This window comes from Hylaeus volcanicus, chromosome 3 (assembly GCF_026283585.1).
Source record: "Hylaeus volcanicus isolate JK05 chromosome 3, UHH_iyHylVolc1.0_haploid, whole genome shotgun sequence".
NCBI classification, from domain to species: Eukaryota; Metazoa; Arthropoda; class Insecta; order Hymenoptera; family Colletidae; genus Hylaeus; species Hylaeus volcanicus.
In genome coordinates, this window is record NC_071978.1 from 3,162,974 (window position 1) to 3,177,738 (window position 14,765).

General features: G+C 43.7%; 1 protein-coding gene across 3 annotated transcripts in view; it reads right to left on the reverse strand.

The window, feature by feature from the left end:
- Positions 1–38: 38 nt before the first annotated feature.
- The window catches only part of LOC128873684 (dopamine D2-like receptor), a 140,816-nt gene continuing 126,089 nt past the window's right edge, over positions 39–14,765 (reverse strand). The window contains exons 3-9 of one of the 3 annotated variants that reach the window (XM_054117415.1): positions 14,239–14,348; positions 12,789–13,041; positions 10,987–11,087; positions 7,862–8,056; positions 5,840–6,309; positions 5,325–5,629; positions 39–5,074 (exon numbers count right to left, since the gene is read on the reverse strand). In XM_054117415.1, the coding sequence (XP_053973390.1) occupies positions 5,421–5,629; positions 5,840–6,309; positions 7,862–8,056; positions 10,987–11,087; positions 12,789–13,041; positions 14,239–14,348 (1,338 nt within the window). In that variant the 3' untranslated portion in view covers positions 39–5,074; positions 5,325–5,420. The remainder of the gene's footprint in view (positions 5,075–5,324; positions 5,630–5,839; positions 6,310–7,861; positions 8,057–10,986; positions 11,088–12,788; positions 13,042–14,238; positions 14,349–14,765) is intronic. The other 2 variants (XM_054117417.1, XM_054117416.1) reach the window with 2 other exon arrangements.

Below are 14,765 nucleotides of genomic sequence, written 5' to 3' on the forward strand. Positions count from 1 at the left end.
AGCATGGTTTTGCAATTGTATTATATGTATACGACTTATGCTATAAACTTACCTTCACTCGGGACACGTAGAATGAAAAGCCGTCGTTAATTTATACTATATTTTATTAATTTTAACAAGTGTCCGTGTGTTCGGTTTGTCGTGTCTCTGAATGATCGTGTCCGTGTTTCGCGTGTGAACATGTATTAGTATTGCCATCGGTACATACAGCATTTTAGACATTCATTTTTGTTTCTTTGTTTCGTTTCATCTCGCTTATCGTTAGTCTCGGCAAATTAAAGATTCACCGCTTACATCTATGCCCTGTATAGACCATTCGTAGTAATAATTAAGAAATCCATAGGAAAAACATAGTTCTCTCGCACCCAGAGCGACACACACTCTCCACTGGACACTTTAGCCGTTACGCTTCGATCAATTATTTGTTTCACGAATCTCCTTTGTTTCTCCCGTCTCGCAGAGGTGGAATCCAACCTCGCGTGATACGGGGTTCGTTTCAGAATTCCGGCGAATTTTCCTCGAGCCTCCTGCAGGCATTCATGTTCGCTCGCATTCTTCGTCGACTAAATATATATGTATTTACACAGATGTACAGCGCCACACCATACTCGTCCCATAGATAGTGTACAGGTACATTGCATACGTTTATCATGTACATACATATCTATATACAGAGAAGGGAACGTATCCAGGTTAGAAAAATACACCGATTTTACGCAGGAGTTTCATTTTCAGCGTTAAAAAGTATCGAAAGAAGTTCGCATTGAGACAACTTCCAGTGAGACAATTGTTCCTTAACGTTCGAAGAAGTTTTTCAGAAATTTAGAGAAGAAATACTATATTTCAATTAATTGTCAACGAATCGATCTGCAAATTTCTGAAGAACTTCTTCGAACATTAAGAAACAATTGTCTCACTGGAAGTTGTCTCGAACACGAACTTCTCTCGATACTTTCTAACGCCGTAAATGAGAAGAATCGTTAGCTGGCAGTTACTCATTTGCAATTAAATATTAATAAACAACAACAAATTTTCGGCTTTCTGATGGATTGGTAGGCATCGGTGGATCCTACTTTGTATACGTAATTAAAATTACAAAAACAATTGTTGTATGAAGATGTAGAATTAATACTACAAATCAGCACTGTGTAAAATGCTAGGCTTTGTCGACTTTCGCTCGTCGCGGAAGCACGCTTCGGCTAAATTACGTTTTGCAGCTAGACCTGGGGTAGTTGCCGATTTTACGCGACTTCTGACCTATATTACACAGGGAGGTTGGTAAGAGACGTAAAATAAAAGCTTTCCATGTGAGGCTTTTTTCTAGAACATAATTAAAGGGGAAGCAATAAACTAATGGATAAAACGCGTTTTCGGTTGCTCCAATTTCGCAAGACTCATTAATTTTCTTATCGCGTTTCGGTGAAATGAAACAAAAAGGATTGGCGTACGGGAGGGTGAAGACGCTAATGGCAATATGGTACTTCTGGTTTCGGTTCAAAGGTTCGTTCGCGAGCGAAAAAATTCGACAATCGTTTCCGTGTTTCCGGCCTTGCCCCTAAGAACTTTCGCTTCCCCGTTAACGATCGAGGGCGAAGCTCGAGAACTTCGCCAATTAATAATCTCTGGCTGGTTCCTTTATCTCGCGACAGCGTAAAATGGCACCTGGCGCGATCTACCGCGAATCGGAGCACGTTTAAAACGTCACTGGCTGGAATAACGGGAGTGAAAAGTTCCTTACGGCGTTGCGGAAGCGTATAAATGAGACAGTAATTCTTCTTTTCGCTAGTCTTTCATTCCTCCTAATTGGTACGGCAATTGTAGACATCGGGTATATACGTTCGTTCTAAGAGCAATTTTCGCAGCAATGACAAATTGTCGTCATTAGTTAAGCGTTTCGACCATTACACCGGGCTTTCTTCGGAAACAAGAGTTAAATACCGCGAAAGTATAAAGTTTGCAGTCGGTCGACAGTGGATTTATCGCGCAAAACTAAACGGATTTTCATAATTCTTTACGAAACCCATCAAGTATCACTTAGACGACGTTCACTAGTATTACAATTTCTTTTGACATCATGTGATTTTCGAGCTGTAAAAACGAGAACATTAATTTTCAAACGATAATAATTTCATACTCAACGGGTTCTCATATCGTGAGAATTACAGGTATGTCACATAAACGTTTTATAGAACTATAAAGGATCCTGCATCGTGTAACGCAAATTTAACACCTGTTCACTGACAGCCACGTTTCCGTGTGAAAAAACCTCGAAGAGCGAAAGGAAGTAATCAGGATCTCTCACTCCGAAACGAACTACGACGTAACGCACAGTTTCAGTAAAAGGTAGCTTTATCACAATTCATCGAGAAGAAGTTTCCCTATTGTTCTGCCTAGCGTTTAGCGATACACTCTCTATCGTTACCTTTAGTGTTTTGTTAGTAATTGCGGTGTACCTAGGATCTCTTTAGCGCCAATCGCTGCGGCTCGAATGATAATTCGTTAATCTCTACTCTACGATTATTTACAAATATACATTGGAAGCTTACGACTACGTGATAGAACGTGTTCGTAGAACCCATACAGAGTAAAAAGCTTTGATTGTAGACGTTATTGCGACAGCGCGGGTCACGCGAAACGCTTGTTCGTTCAATTGCTCAAACTAGGGTAAACGTACCAATCGGCAATGAGCCGCCAGTGGTCGACACTTTCCGTGTTATTAAACTCCAGAGTTAGTTTCGCCGCTGCGAAGACATTATCCGCTGAAGACTCGGTATTTATTTTGCTAGAAATCCGTCTCAAGTATCGTATGAGCGAATCGAACGGAAAAAGGAACTTCATCGTATCAAAGAAGTCGGGCGGTACGCCTCCCGGCTATATTTACTCTGTCTCGACACTAAGAAGAGACTGCACGATTTTGCTGGTTTTGCCGGGAAAGGGAAGTAGAAAGAGCGTTAAGCCCATCGAGTCTCATTTTATTTACTTTCCTTGGCGACGATCGGACCATAAAAAAGCACAGACGTGAAAACGCAAACTCTTCGTGATCGTTCTCAGTAAATCGAGAATCTTATACGATGTTAATATGGACGATGTAACATTACATTTTCCTTAACGTTTATTATTGGTACGTTTGTCCTATTTGTTTCGAAGGTTTAGAAATATCGTTTCCCTTCCACGTTTCGCGCGCCCTGGTACACGTGTGACAGTGTAGACGCGTTTCGGATGCCAATGTACGGACAGGTATCGTGTCTCGTACTCTTACTGATATGTTTGAAAATTCGCTCGTGGGAGACTTCGTGGTCCCTCGCGGCGATGGAACAAGAAGCGCGGCACTGCACGGTATCGATACGTTCGATACAGGTATTTCCGATGCGTCGTTCGTGTCCTGTTGTCTGCTTCGTCGAACGGGTCATGCACGTACAATGTTTATCTTCGCGGGAGAATTCCTCTGCGCTGTTCGTAGCACAGGCAAAAACGAGCGGGGACGCCTTTCTCGTATATCGATTTTCGTTTCCTCGGTGTTGGACGGGAACGCTCGAAGCAGTTAACGCGCAATACGCGGTACATAAATTCTGATCGAGGCTCGAACCGACGGCGACGTAACGCGGAAATGATTGACAGCAAGCACCACCTTTCCACGTTGCTTTAAAAGACATCGATCTTTTTCAGATTGTCTAAAACGAAATTTTGTACATACAGCGAGAACATTATACAGTTGAATCTTCAAGTCAATCAGATTAGTGGTTTCACTTCTATGCAAGGTTGGATAGTAAGAACACGAAAGGGAAAATTGATTTTATGAAATCGTGACTGCGGTGTTTGTCCTTAAGCGGCACTGAAGGAAAACAGGGATAAAGCGGATCTTCTTAAAAGTTTCCTCGAATTGAATATATCGAGAAAAGTTTGAATTCAAATGGTCCGGGAAATAAGTAACTCGAGCTACGCTATTCTGGGACGGTTTCGCGTTGAAGGATGGAAAAGATTTGAGTGCGCGAAAGTTGAAATGGTTACGGAGTGTATCGGACGTGTTCGACGAGTGAAACTTCTGTTCCTTCTCCGCGCGGGGGTGGGTTCTAAAAGACCATAGAACACAGTTTCCGATCCCTCAGTCTCCGTGTTGATTTGCAAAGTTGGCGAAAAGCTCATGTTTCGCGACCCGAGAATCCAGGAAACTTGCACTTCGATCTGCCGTGCACTTCGATTGCAGGCGGCTCGACTGGCGAAATGGCAATAGAATCGTTTCGAAGAAGACGGTACTTCGAACTAGAGACAGGCTTTTCGTTTGTCGATAACTCATCGAATGAAATTGTTTATAAAATTGGGGTTAAAACGTACGCAACGAAAAATGACGAAGTTTGCGTGAATAAACGTAACTTTACGTAATTCTTTTTCGATTAAATAAATTTTACTTAATCGATATTTTATAAATAACAATGTCGTCAAGCCCTCCTCTACTTCAAAGTACCCGATATAAGTACAGTGAATCGCATTCGCGAATGTACAGGTCGTGGAACAGTTCATCGTAGAACTGGCGTCCTCGGTTCTTTTGCTTTGAGCCAAACAATATTGCTATATCTTACGAGCTACGGTAATACTGCCACGGCATATTTAATATCCAACGAAGTATAATATCTACAACGTGTGCTCGCTCGTCGATTACACGCTCCATCACCCTTGCGTTTTAACGCCATGTTCGCTACCTCGGACAAATCCGCTCGGGCGATGTTCTCATCGTACATGTATTTCGAGGATGACACTACTCGAAGTTTTTCGAGGAAGGCGAAAATGTATCAACAGATGCAATTAACAGAAAATTATTTACCAGACAAATAACATTGAAAAGTCGTGTCATGGTAAAAATACATGTGACTGTTCCATTTGACATTTTATCCACGTTATCGCGTGCCTAATACCGTGATGCTCCTTTTATCGGACTAATTAGTCTAAGTATTCGTTTGGTAATTCAGCTTTAACATTGACGCACGTTACCTTTGATTTGACATCGCCAGGGACTCGAACAGTGACGCGTGACGGATGGATGCGCCTGCGTAGAGAGTATTACCGGTCGTCTGATTCTCTGATGGACAATACGAGGATGGCGTGAAATTTAATTCTCTCTTCGATAATACGGTGACTTTAATTACGAAGCTTAGGAAGGAATACTGGATTTTTAAAAGTGAGCAAAAAATTTCTAGTTATTTTATTCTTAGATTACTTTGATACGGAACATGGACGAAAAGAAAAAAATTCCAGTTCATCGGGAAAATGCACAAAAATTCCAAAGAATAAATAGTGATGTGCGAAGAGGAAAAATGTATGTTGCGTACCTTTTGCCGGGACAAATGTTGAGCTGTTCGATTGTCCAGTGCCTTGTCGATTCTCCCTGTTCCAAGACAAACGCAATTGTGAACGGAATCGCCCGTTTAAAAGCTGACCAGCTTGTGGAAGGCTTTGCGAAATTCGGGATTGAACACAGTGTAGATGACGGGATTCACGAAACTGTTCATGTATCCCAGCCAAGAGGTCACGATGAAAGCTGTGACGCCCGGTTGACAGGTAGCCTCGAGCTTCGTGCAAAGCGCGTCCATAATGTTGCAGGTGAAGAACGGTAGCCAACAGATCAAGAACACACCTGCAAGTATTATTAACGAGACAGTGGCGTTGCTCGTTAACAAAAGTAAGAAAATTCACAGAATCTTCGAAGGATTTTTCTAATACGGAGGATCGATACCAATTTCTTCATAATGTAACTTTCACTACGTTTACCGACAGTAGAATAAATAGATTAAATACCTCAATAGAATAAATGATACATCGACAAAAGATAATCAATGCGACATACCAAGAACGATGGCCAGCGTCTTCGTGGCCTTGCGCTCCTTTTTCGCCGAGCTTTTTTCCCTCTTCTTCTTGCTGGCCTTGTTAGCCTTGTATATCGTGAACCTCGAGCCTGAGGCCGCGTTTTTCTTATCCTTCTTACAGGTGGACGAACCAGACAAGACGCTCGGAGTCCGGCCAAGCTGAAGAGGTAGAAGGGTACCGGTACTCTTGAGCCTCTTAAGTTCCTGCTTGTTCGTCTCGGCGCCGTCCTTCTTGGTCTGAGAGCTGGAGCTCGGAGCCGGACCTCTAGGTGGCGGGGAGGAGGACGTGGAAGAGGACGGTGCCGAGGTACCTCGTGGATTCGGGCTAGGACTGGAGTTCGCTTCCAGTGGGTCCTGAACCACCATGCTGCTCGCAGCACCGTCGTACCCGGAATCTTTCCTGACGCTCTGAGTTCCCAGCTGCGCTTGAGCCACTGCACTGAAACGACAACTGCAATTCGAGTATCAGTAGCATTCCTGCGAGCGATTTTAGCGTTTCCAGTCACGTTCACGTGACTCCGAACCTGCGAGCTGAAGTGTTTTGACGACAAGCTGAGACGAACATTCGTAGGGATTGTATGGTGATCCCAGCGAAAAATATGTAGTTACGCGAGTAGCATCATTTGAACTGCATCTTCCGCGTTCAATCAATAAAGTAACCACTCCAACTTGCTGGACCAGTGGACTGTCGACAATCAAACGAATCGATTTCACAGTGAACTAGTTTATCGAGAGTCTGCTTTTATTTTTCAATCGTGTGCGGTCGCGGATCACGCTTCGCGCCAATGAATTGGCGTGCCTCTCCTGCAATAACAGTTCCAGGGATCGGATTAAAAGAACGACCTACGATTCGTTCGATTAGCACCTGACATTTTGAGAATGTCACGCGGCGGGAGGCTAATCGTGAAATCTGACCAGAGTATCTTCCTTAATAGAGGGCGAACTGCAATTAGTCGGTGGCTCGCGAAATTCCAGAAGATGCCAGACCGAGATACGGTCCTGACATACAAGAACTGACGTTATCTTAATTCTCAAATCTAACCAATTAAGATGTAACTTTAGATCGACTTTCGTCCTCCAAAGAAACCGAAAACTTCTTTCGTCCAATGAGCAAGGAAATCAAATATTCGTCCTTTATCCGTTGAGTACCATGAAGACTCTGAATGCTAAACGGTTTCAACCGACTTGGACTTCGTTCTTGCACCATTGTTTCGATTTGAGTTAATTTGGTCGAGAAAGTTTTCGCGGTTTGGGGGAATGGCTCCTCAACTTTTCAATACTGCGTCCTTTTCACGACCTTCTGGAAACAATTGCACGCTTCGGCACTTTCCTTGTACGCAATAGAACTCTCGATTATACGAACTAGTCGGGGTGTTCGGAAAACCAATTTTTCTTAACATTTCACCAAGGCAGCTGCTCGTTGTAGTTCATAAGTTCATGGCGCATTTTTTAAAATACAGCCAGTTCCATAAGTTTTCGTACCTTCCATTTCTATTGAGGACATTTGTCTGAATGAAATGACAGATTTGGTGTTTCCAAATGAATTTTTCATCATAATATTTTTAATGAAACATTTATTAGGAAACACCAAACCTGTCATTTAATTTAGACAAATGTCGTCGATAGATGTAGAGGGTACGAATACTTATGGGAATGACTGTATATAGAAGAAAATAAAATAATAAAATATCCATTCTTCCACGAAACGAAACTTCTAACAAGACCTATATATTCCTCCCTATACGAAGTCTAGGCAGTCGTTGGAGTTCAAGTTTCACATCCACGTAGAAGCGCATTGTCTTCGAAACGACCCGCCTTAACGTCGATATCGACTTTTGTCGGCCGTGTACGTCCCCGATATAAATAGTACTCGTTAAATCGCGGACGTAACAATTTTACAGGGACCCGAAGGTGCCGAGAAAACGGGCGAAATTGAAAGATAACAACGATTTAGCGCGAATGTTCGTCTCGGGTAGAATGCGAGAAGTTTATTGGACTCTTACGCTGCTTCCTCGACGACCGTGGCTAAAAAGAACTCCGTGCTCTTGTCGTTCGAGATGACCACGACGGGATCAAGGGGTGTCTCGTCTTCGTCTTCGTTGCTCCCAGACGCGGTGTTCGTCGGTTCTTCCATGCCGGGAGCCACGAGGGCTGCTGCTCCCAGCGCGGTCTCCGCAAACCTTGCCACAGAATACCCACTACGTGATCTTAGTCAAAAGCCTCTAAAAAAAAAGCTTCTACACTTAGCATGCTTTTAGTATTCCTCGACGACGGGCGACGTTAATCCGGCAAAGGAGAAAAATTAATTTATCATGCACAAAGCGATTATGCTTGCGTCTGACGATCGTTCGCACGGAATTTTGCTGACGGACAAAGGAACCCTTCTACTTCGTTGAAAGTTATCTTCGCGATTCGGTGGGTGGCGTCCCTACGGGAAGTTGGAGCTGGGGTGAATGGATTTATATTCCGAAGTATTAAAAATATAGTTCAACACAAATTAAGATACTATATAAAAATGTCCACGTATTTATTTTTCGTTCAAATCTGACATATGCCTAAAATTTCAACGGTATCAATCCGTTACCGGTTACCGGGAGTCCGAACATCGTTTACCAATTCGAATAACGCATGCACGTTCGAGTCGTGGCCTGTAAAATCAACGCGAGATGTGCGTATAAATTATCGGCGAAACTCGATTGTAGTATTATCCGGATAATATGAACACATCCATAGACATGCCTGCTCCAGTCATCGGATTACAGGTATCCGATGACGTTCCAGGCCGAATAGGCGAGAGCCTCGGTATTCGCAGTTCCATTTAGAGATCGCAACTCCTCGGAACTCCGTAGTCGTAAATTGGAGTTTGCCCGTCGTAAATTCTCGCCGTTGATAGTCGATACAAGCACGTGAAAACAATTAATAATTTTGTTTTCCGAAGTTTCGCGCGGCGCGCCAGCGAAAACAAATGGCGAAGTTTCGGTGGTGCGGGAAATTTCAACGTTAACTTAACATCCGACAGGGTTAATATCTGAAACCATTATCCTTATCTAAGAACGTAACACAGCCATGGGCTATTTATGGGTATTCTGGTGAGGGATGAAACGGTCTTGTTTGGGAATCAGGGGACAACTTTGCGAACCGCCTTTGTTTACGGAGGTCTTGCGTAAGGCGATTTTCTCACGAGATCGAGCACTGCCCCGAGACAGTGCGTAGAAGATTATATAGGAGGTATAAACACCTAGGGCGGAAAACAACAGTTGTATACAAATTTTTGTTGGGATGAAATGCACCGTGAACGTATCAGATTTTAGTTGGCCTAGTGCGCCGACGTTGATGCTGAAGATACAGGGCACGGGAGAACAGGAGAATAATAGGAAGAGGAAGAATTTGTGGAGCATGACGCGAGTTCGAGATTATGTTGAATACATCGGACCCGAGGGAAAAGACGAGGTCGTGCAGCCAAAATGTGACCGTCGCAACGAACATCTAAGTCTAATTTATCGACGGTGTTTATACATTGTGCTGTGTAACTGCGGCAACCTGGGAGAGACCTATAAATAATAATTAGAGAACCGTTGTGTCGTTGTTAACATCCCTGGTGCCAGGCGATAGCGCTGAGATCCGACAGACTTTTCGCGCGGATCAGGAACTTCTTAATCCGATCGCATCAATGAGTTTGATCTGGAAGTCCTTTTCTCGGAAGTCTCCTCTCGAACTTCTCTTCGCTACAATATATTAATCAATTACATCTACCGACGCTCGTAAGCACTTTCGACAACGCCACTCCAATACGCAATGTAAATAATAATTAAATCGACTCTTCATCTTGGGTATCGAAACGAATGTAGACTACATCTATAGAACATGGAATCAGGAGTCCTGATAAGTAAATAGTTACTGGAAGGATAATGTAAATTGGAAAACGATCTATTTTCCCAGTTGCAGCTCTGCGTTCCGCGAACGCATTCGCTTCGGTGATCCTTCTCTTATTTTCGAAGAAACCAAAATAGGGCGGAGTGGGTTTTAAATCATCTGCACCGACAAACGAGTCTACGTGCGTCCATATCGGTTTGCAAGAAAAGAGGTAGGCTCTAGGCTCCAACAGGGCTCGCCGATGAATAAACGTATGACACTTGGGAACAGATGGGCACAAAAGCCGGCAATTAAATCGAAGGCGAAGTAGTTGGCTATTCAAGGCAAGTGCGCCGACCTCGGGACAACGGAAATGAAGCCTGCTCGCGAGAAAAGCGTATTATCCGTAGATGCCCGAGGCTTAACCTCGCCTTAGCCTTTCGCGTCTACGTGCCTTTCTTATCCACGCGGGCTTTTTCCTTCGTCTGGCGACATATTCTATCTCTCGGGAACGCCAATCTCCGTGAGAAATCGTCTCGTTGGAATGCAAGAGTTATACGAGCGAAAATTGAAAAAAATGGCACTCTACTCGAGTACGCGACACATTCCAAATGAAGACTGTTCGTCTTTGGCTGAAGCGGAGGAAGACGTCGCGCGACCCACTCGCGAATATATTCCCCGCACTTAACCCTCCGGGCATCAAGCGATTTTATTCTACGCGAACCACCCTGTGGGATCTATAAAGGAAGTCGAGATTGGGTTTCTTTGCGTGGAATTTCGGATTCATTCTCATGGGAATCATGCAACATGCGTTGAATATACGACTTGCACGATTAAAGCACGAGTAGATATCGTTGGCGATAAGTTTACATTGGAACGGCATCTTTCCCCATAGACTGTGTCATGCAAAAGAATGATCAGAGGTGGGCGTTATCGCGTAGCCGACCATCCCTGAGAACGACGCATGCACTTTTCTTAATCAACGAAGTATTGGCTTCGACTCTTCTCCGCCGACAAACTCGTGGACGATTCGCAGAATTTCGAACAAAGGATTACTTATTGCGTCGATATTTCTGCGTGAACTAGCAATAAAAGACGCCAGGGATCTTTACGCTGGCACGGAGTGACTATAATTTCTCGCGGATTTCCGAAACTCGGTGAAAGAATTTCCATTCGTTTTCTCCCTTAACCGGAGCTGATGCTAAAGGGACGCCTAGAAAATTCCTCGTGAATTCAAGAATAGAACAGCGAAATCGACGCGAAGCTGTCGACTCACCTGCGCGTATTGGCGATGTTCTCGATTATGCTGCCGGGTTTTATATCGCCCAGGTTCGGTTTTCTGTTGGCCCTCGCTTTCCTCGCTCTGTTCCGCAACGCCTGGAAACGTTCAATTGAAAATGCTGATTCAGGATAAATCAGGGCGCGAGGGAAGCATATCTATGCCCATAAAAGAATTACTAAACGCGATGATTATTACGAAAATGATCGCGCCGAGTAGATTGTTTTCTGGCTAACGGTATGGTTTATTCGTAGATTGAAATCGGTGTTTTAGGATAAATCAGGGTACGAGGACGGCGAACGCGTGAAATAAATCTTCCTATGGTACGCGCGGGCGGATAACCCGTCCGCCAACCATTATCGACTACACATATCGTAACAGTGGGATTTATCGCGACACCTCCGTGGGAAAATATTTTCCGCATCGGGATATATTAGGATATTCCGTTGTAGATGCTCGGCGCATTATGAGAAACGCAACCTTCCGTGATCGTGTTACGACTACATATAAAAGAAAGATATTTCATACTTCTACATCGATGTTTCGAAGGAAATCGTTCCTCTCCCGACATTAAACCACGCGACGATGCTTTTACGACTACGGCAGAAGGCGACGGGATATGATCAAAATTTACGAACGATCTTGGTAACGATTGAATAATTCCTCAGCAGGCTGTGCGAGGCAGCTGTCGTTCGCATGAGAATCTAATTAATGTTCCGTTCGTAGACTGCAAATTGGACAATTCCACACTAGCACAGCAAACAGCTTTTTTCGAGACTACAAACCTGACCATTGATATTTTCCGACAAAGAACTATTCCGAAAGGGCAAAAATATCAAACGAGTAACAATCGATACACGAACAATGCACAATTGGTACAGACTCTTTCCATTATAAAGTTATTCCAGAACGATACAATAAACTACATCTCTCTAATTCAACCACTCGTTTTATTTTTCGTCAACGTTCGGATCGGCGAGTCGCGATCAACGGTGTCGTGACGTTGCGATTCGTTAACTTTTCATACATCGGGATAGCAGCATGTAAGAAAGAGGATTTTCCCATAAAATGATGGCTCGGATGGCTCCGAGTATGCAATTTCGCGTTACGCGAAGCTTCGAGCGCTTTCACGTCCGTGACGTGTAAAGCGAGGAATATAATTATCACGCCATGCTTAAGGGGTACTTTAAGGTGTGCTTCAGTCTAGCGTCGAGACATTCTGCGTCATTGGGAATTAATACCGCAATAGCGAAGGAAACCGTGTAAACAGGACAGTGTGCGAATCTCGGTGAGCGTAAAATGTCGGAACAAACGTATTTACGATCGACCGCAGCGTAATCGCGAAACACCCCGAATCCGTGGTACACTTTGCTCCAACTGGCGTTAAAATTGTATCTGCATAATTTCGGGGATTTTACCCCTCGACGTATGACGTCGTTATAGGGACGATACGAGACTGCGCGCTTTTTACACGTATTCCTGACGTTGAATTCGTCCAGAAAAGAACACCGCAACAAAGTTAATCGAGCTACTTGTACAAAAAACTAACAAGTTGCCCGGGAGAAAAAAGATCGCTGTGATTTTTCCGCGTGGAACCAGATTGCCTTAATTGGATACAAACGCAATAATGAAAATGTGATTTTTAGACAATACTGATAACTATTTTAGTATGACTAGAGGCACCGTAAATAGTAGGTTATTTTCATCTGTGGGAGGGTCGAAGAGGGATGTTCACATACGGGCCAGTGAACAGATTTCTAAGCCCTCCGCATCTGCCAACAATATTCGATAATTCTTACCTTGAATATGTTGTAATAGAGGAACACCATAATAATGCAGGGTATGTAGAAGCTGGATAGGCTCGAGTAGATGATAAAGTCTGTATTGTAGAAGAGGCATTGGTCCGGTATTCGGTCAGGAGTGTTATTCAAGCCGAGAACAATCGGGCTGCCGATCGCGGCCGATATCGCCCAGACCAACAGTATCGTCATCCAAACTCTTCTATTGTTCTTGTGCTTGGCGTACTTTATCGGTTGGGTCACCGCGATGTATCTGCAATTTAAATTAGTTTCGCGCATGGTACAGTGTCCCTTGACTCGATCGACGTCGTTTTACCTCGAATCGACGTTGGATCAAGTTATGTCCTGAATTAATACGAACCTCGGTAAACGTCGTACTTCCTTTTCAAACCTTTGATAAAAGAGCAAACAAAAATTTGACATCTCTGGATAATTGCGAATTAAATACCGAGGCAACGGTTTAGCAGAAATAAATATTCATAGCCACGCTTTGTAAGCGGTAACCAGCTACGCCCTTTTTAATCGCAAGGATTACGTATTTCCAGCCGTAAAAGAAGCACAAAGAAATGGTGATTAATCGAATCGCTAAATTAACGCTCGCCCGTGAGAATTTCTGGAAGACGTACAATGCGTTGGGAGGATTCAGATTCCGTGGGTTACGAAGGAAAAACAAGACGGTCTTTAATAGAGTATCCTCATTTCTCTGCATTGGGGCGTGCATATTTTAACATGCGGATCCGGGGAAGTGCGGTATCACTCACTCGTCCGAACTCATTTCCGGTCGAACGGGTTTCCGCTTCAAACTACGAGCGACACGGTATCGCGAAGTTAGTTTCAGCTTGTACGTTGGGAATTTATGGTCCCGCGTTCAATGCGACTCGAGGGAAGGAAAAGTAAAAAGAAAAACGGAAAACGCAATTCATATTAGTGTACACAGTCCCCGCGATGTCGAATGAATACTATCAATTTTCCGTAACTTCAAGGAAACGATCCGGCTTGCTTCGTTTTTCCAGCTCCAGCTCCCTCGGAAAAACATGAAACTTGTACGCGAGCGTTCAACATTTTTTAGAGGAAGCAACGCGCTACCAATCGGTTCGGTTTGAATTCCAAACTTATTCGTGGCTGTTTAAGTCGAGACGTTGGGAAATTTGATTCACCGAGAATTGCGACGCCAAATTTGTTCCGCGGTCGCAAAAGCAACCTCGACCCGTTCTTTTCACCCACCTTCGTGTTTGTTACCCGTGTCACGTAAACTGGTTAAATCAGTCAACCGCATTTCGTCGATTTTTGGGTGTTCTCTTTGCTTGGCAATCGCTGTTACAAATTCTTCTGCGATACCACGTATCGCGAATGCAGTGCAATTTATATTCCGTTGCGGTTCAGTGTCGATTTCGATAAATTGAAGTATAGAAGAAGCTTTATTAGAAACATTAAACTTAATTTGCCTCACCTGTCTATGGAGATGGCTACGAGATTGAAGATGGAACTGGTGCTGCACGTGACGTCCATCGCGATGTAAAAATCGCACACAAACCCTGGCAGGCTCCAAGATCCGTTTACCTGGAAAATGAATAGGCGAACTGTGAAGATTAAATTCGCCACCGAATCACGGCGCTGGAATTAACTTTCATTACATTCGAGAGCTATTGTTTCGACGCAAATTACTGGTGTCCGATTCGCACTGGCATTCTACGCAAATCACCAGAAACGCGTGGAAACGGGTGTGCAATTACCAGTGCGCCGGTGAAACAACTGCACGCTGTTGGTAATGAAATAATACGCGCTACCTATTACAGCGAAACAAAGTATGAGGCTCTATAGAAAGTTCTCGCTTTTCTTCAGGAGGAATAATAAATTACCATATCATTTAATCCATGTATTGTACACGTATATTTATTTTATCAATGTAAAGGTTAAAAGAAACATAGAAAAGTTTCCGCAGAACTTAATATTCCAGTGGCCGTTGCCAGAGCCCTC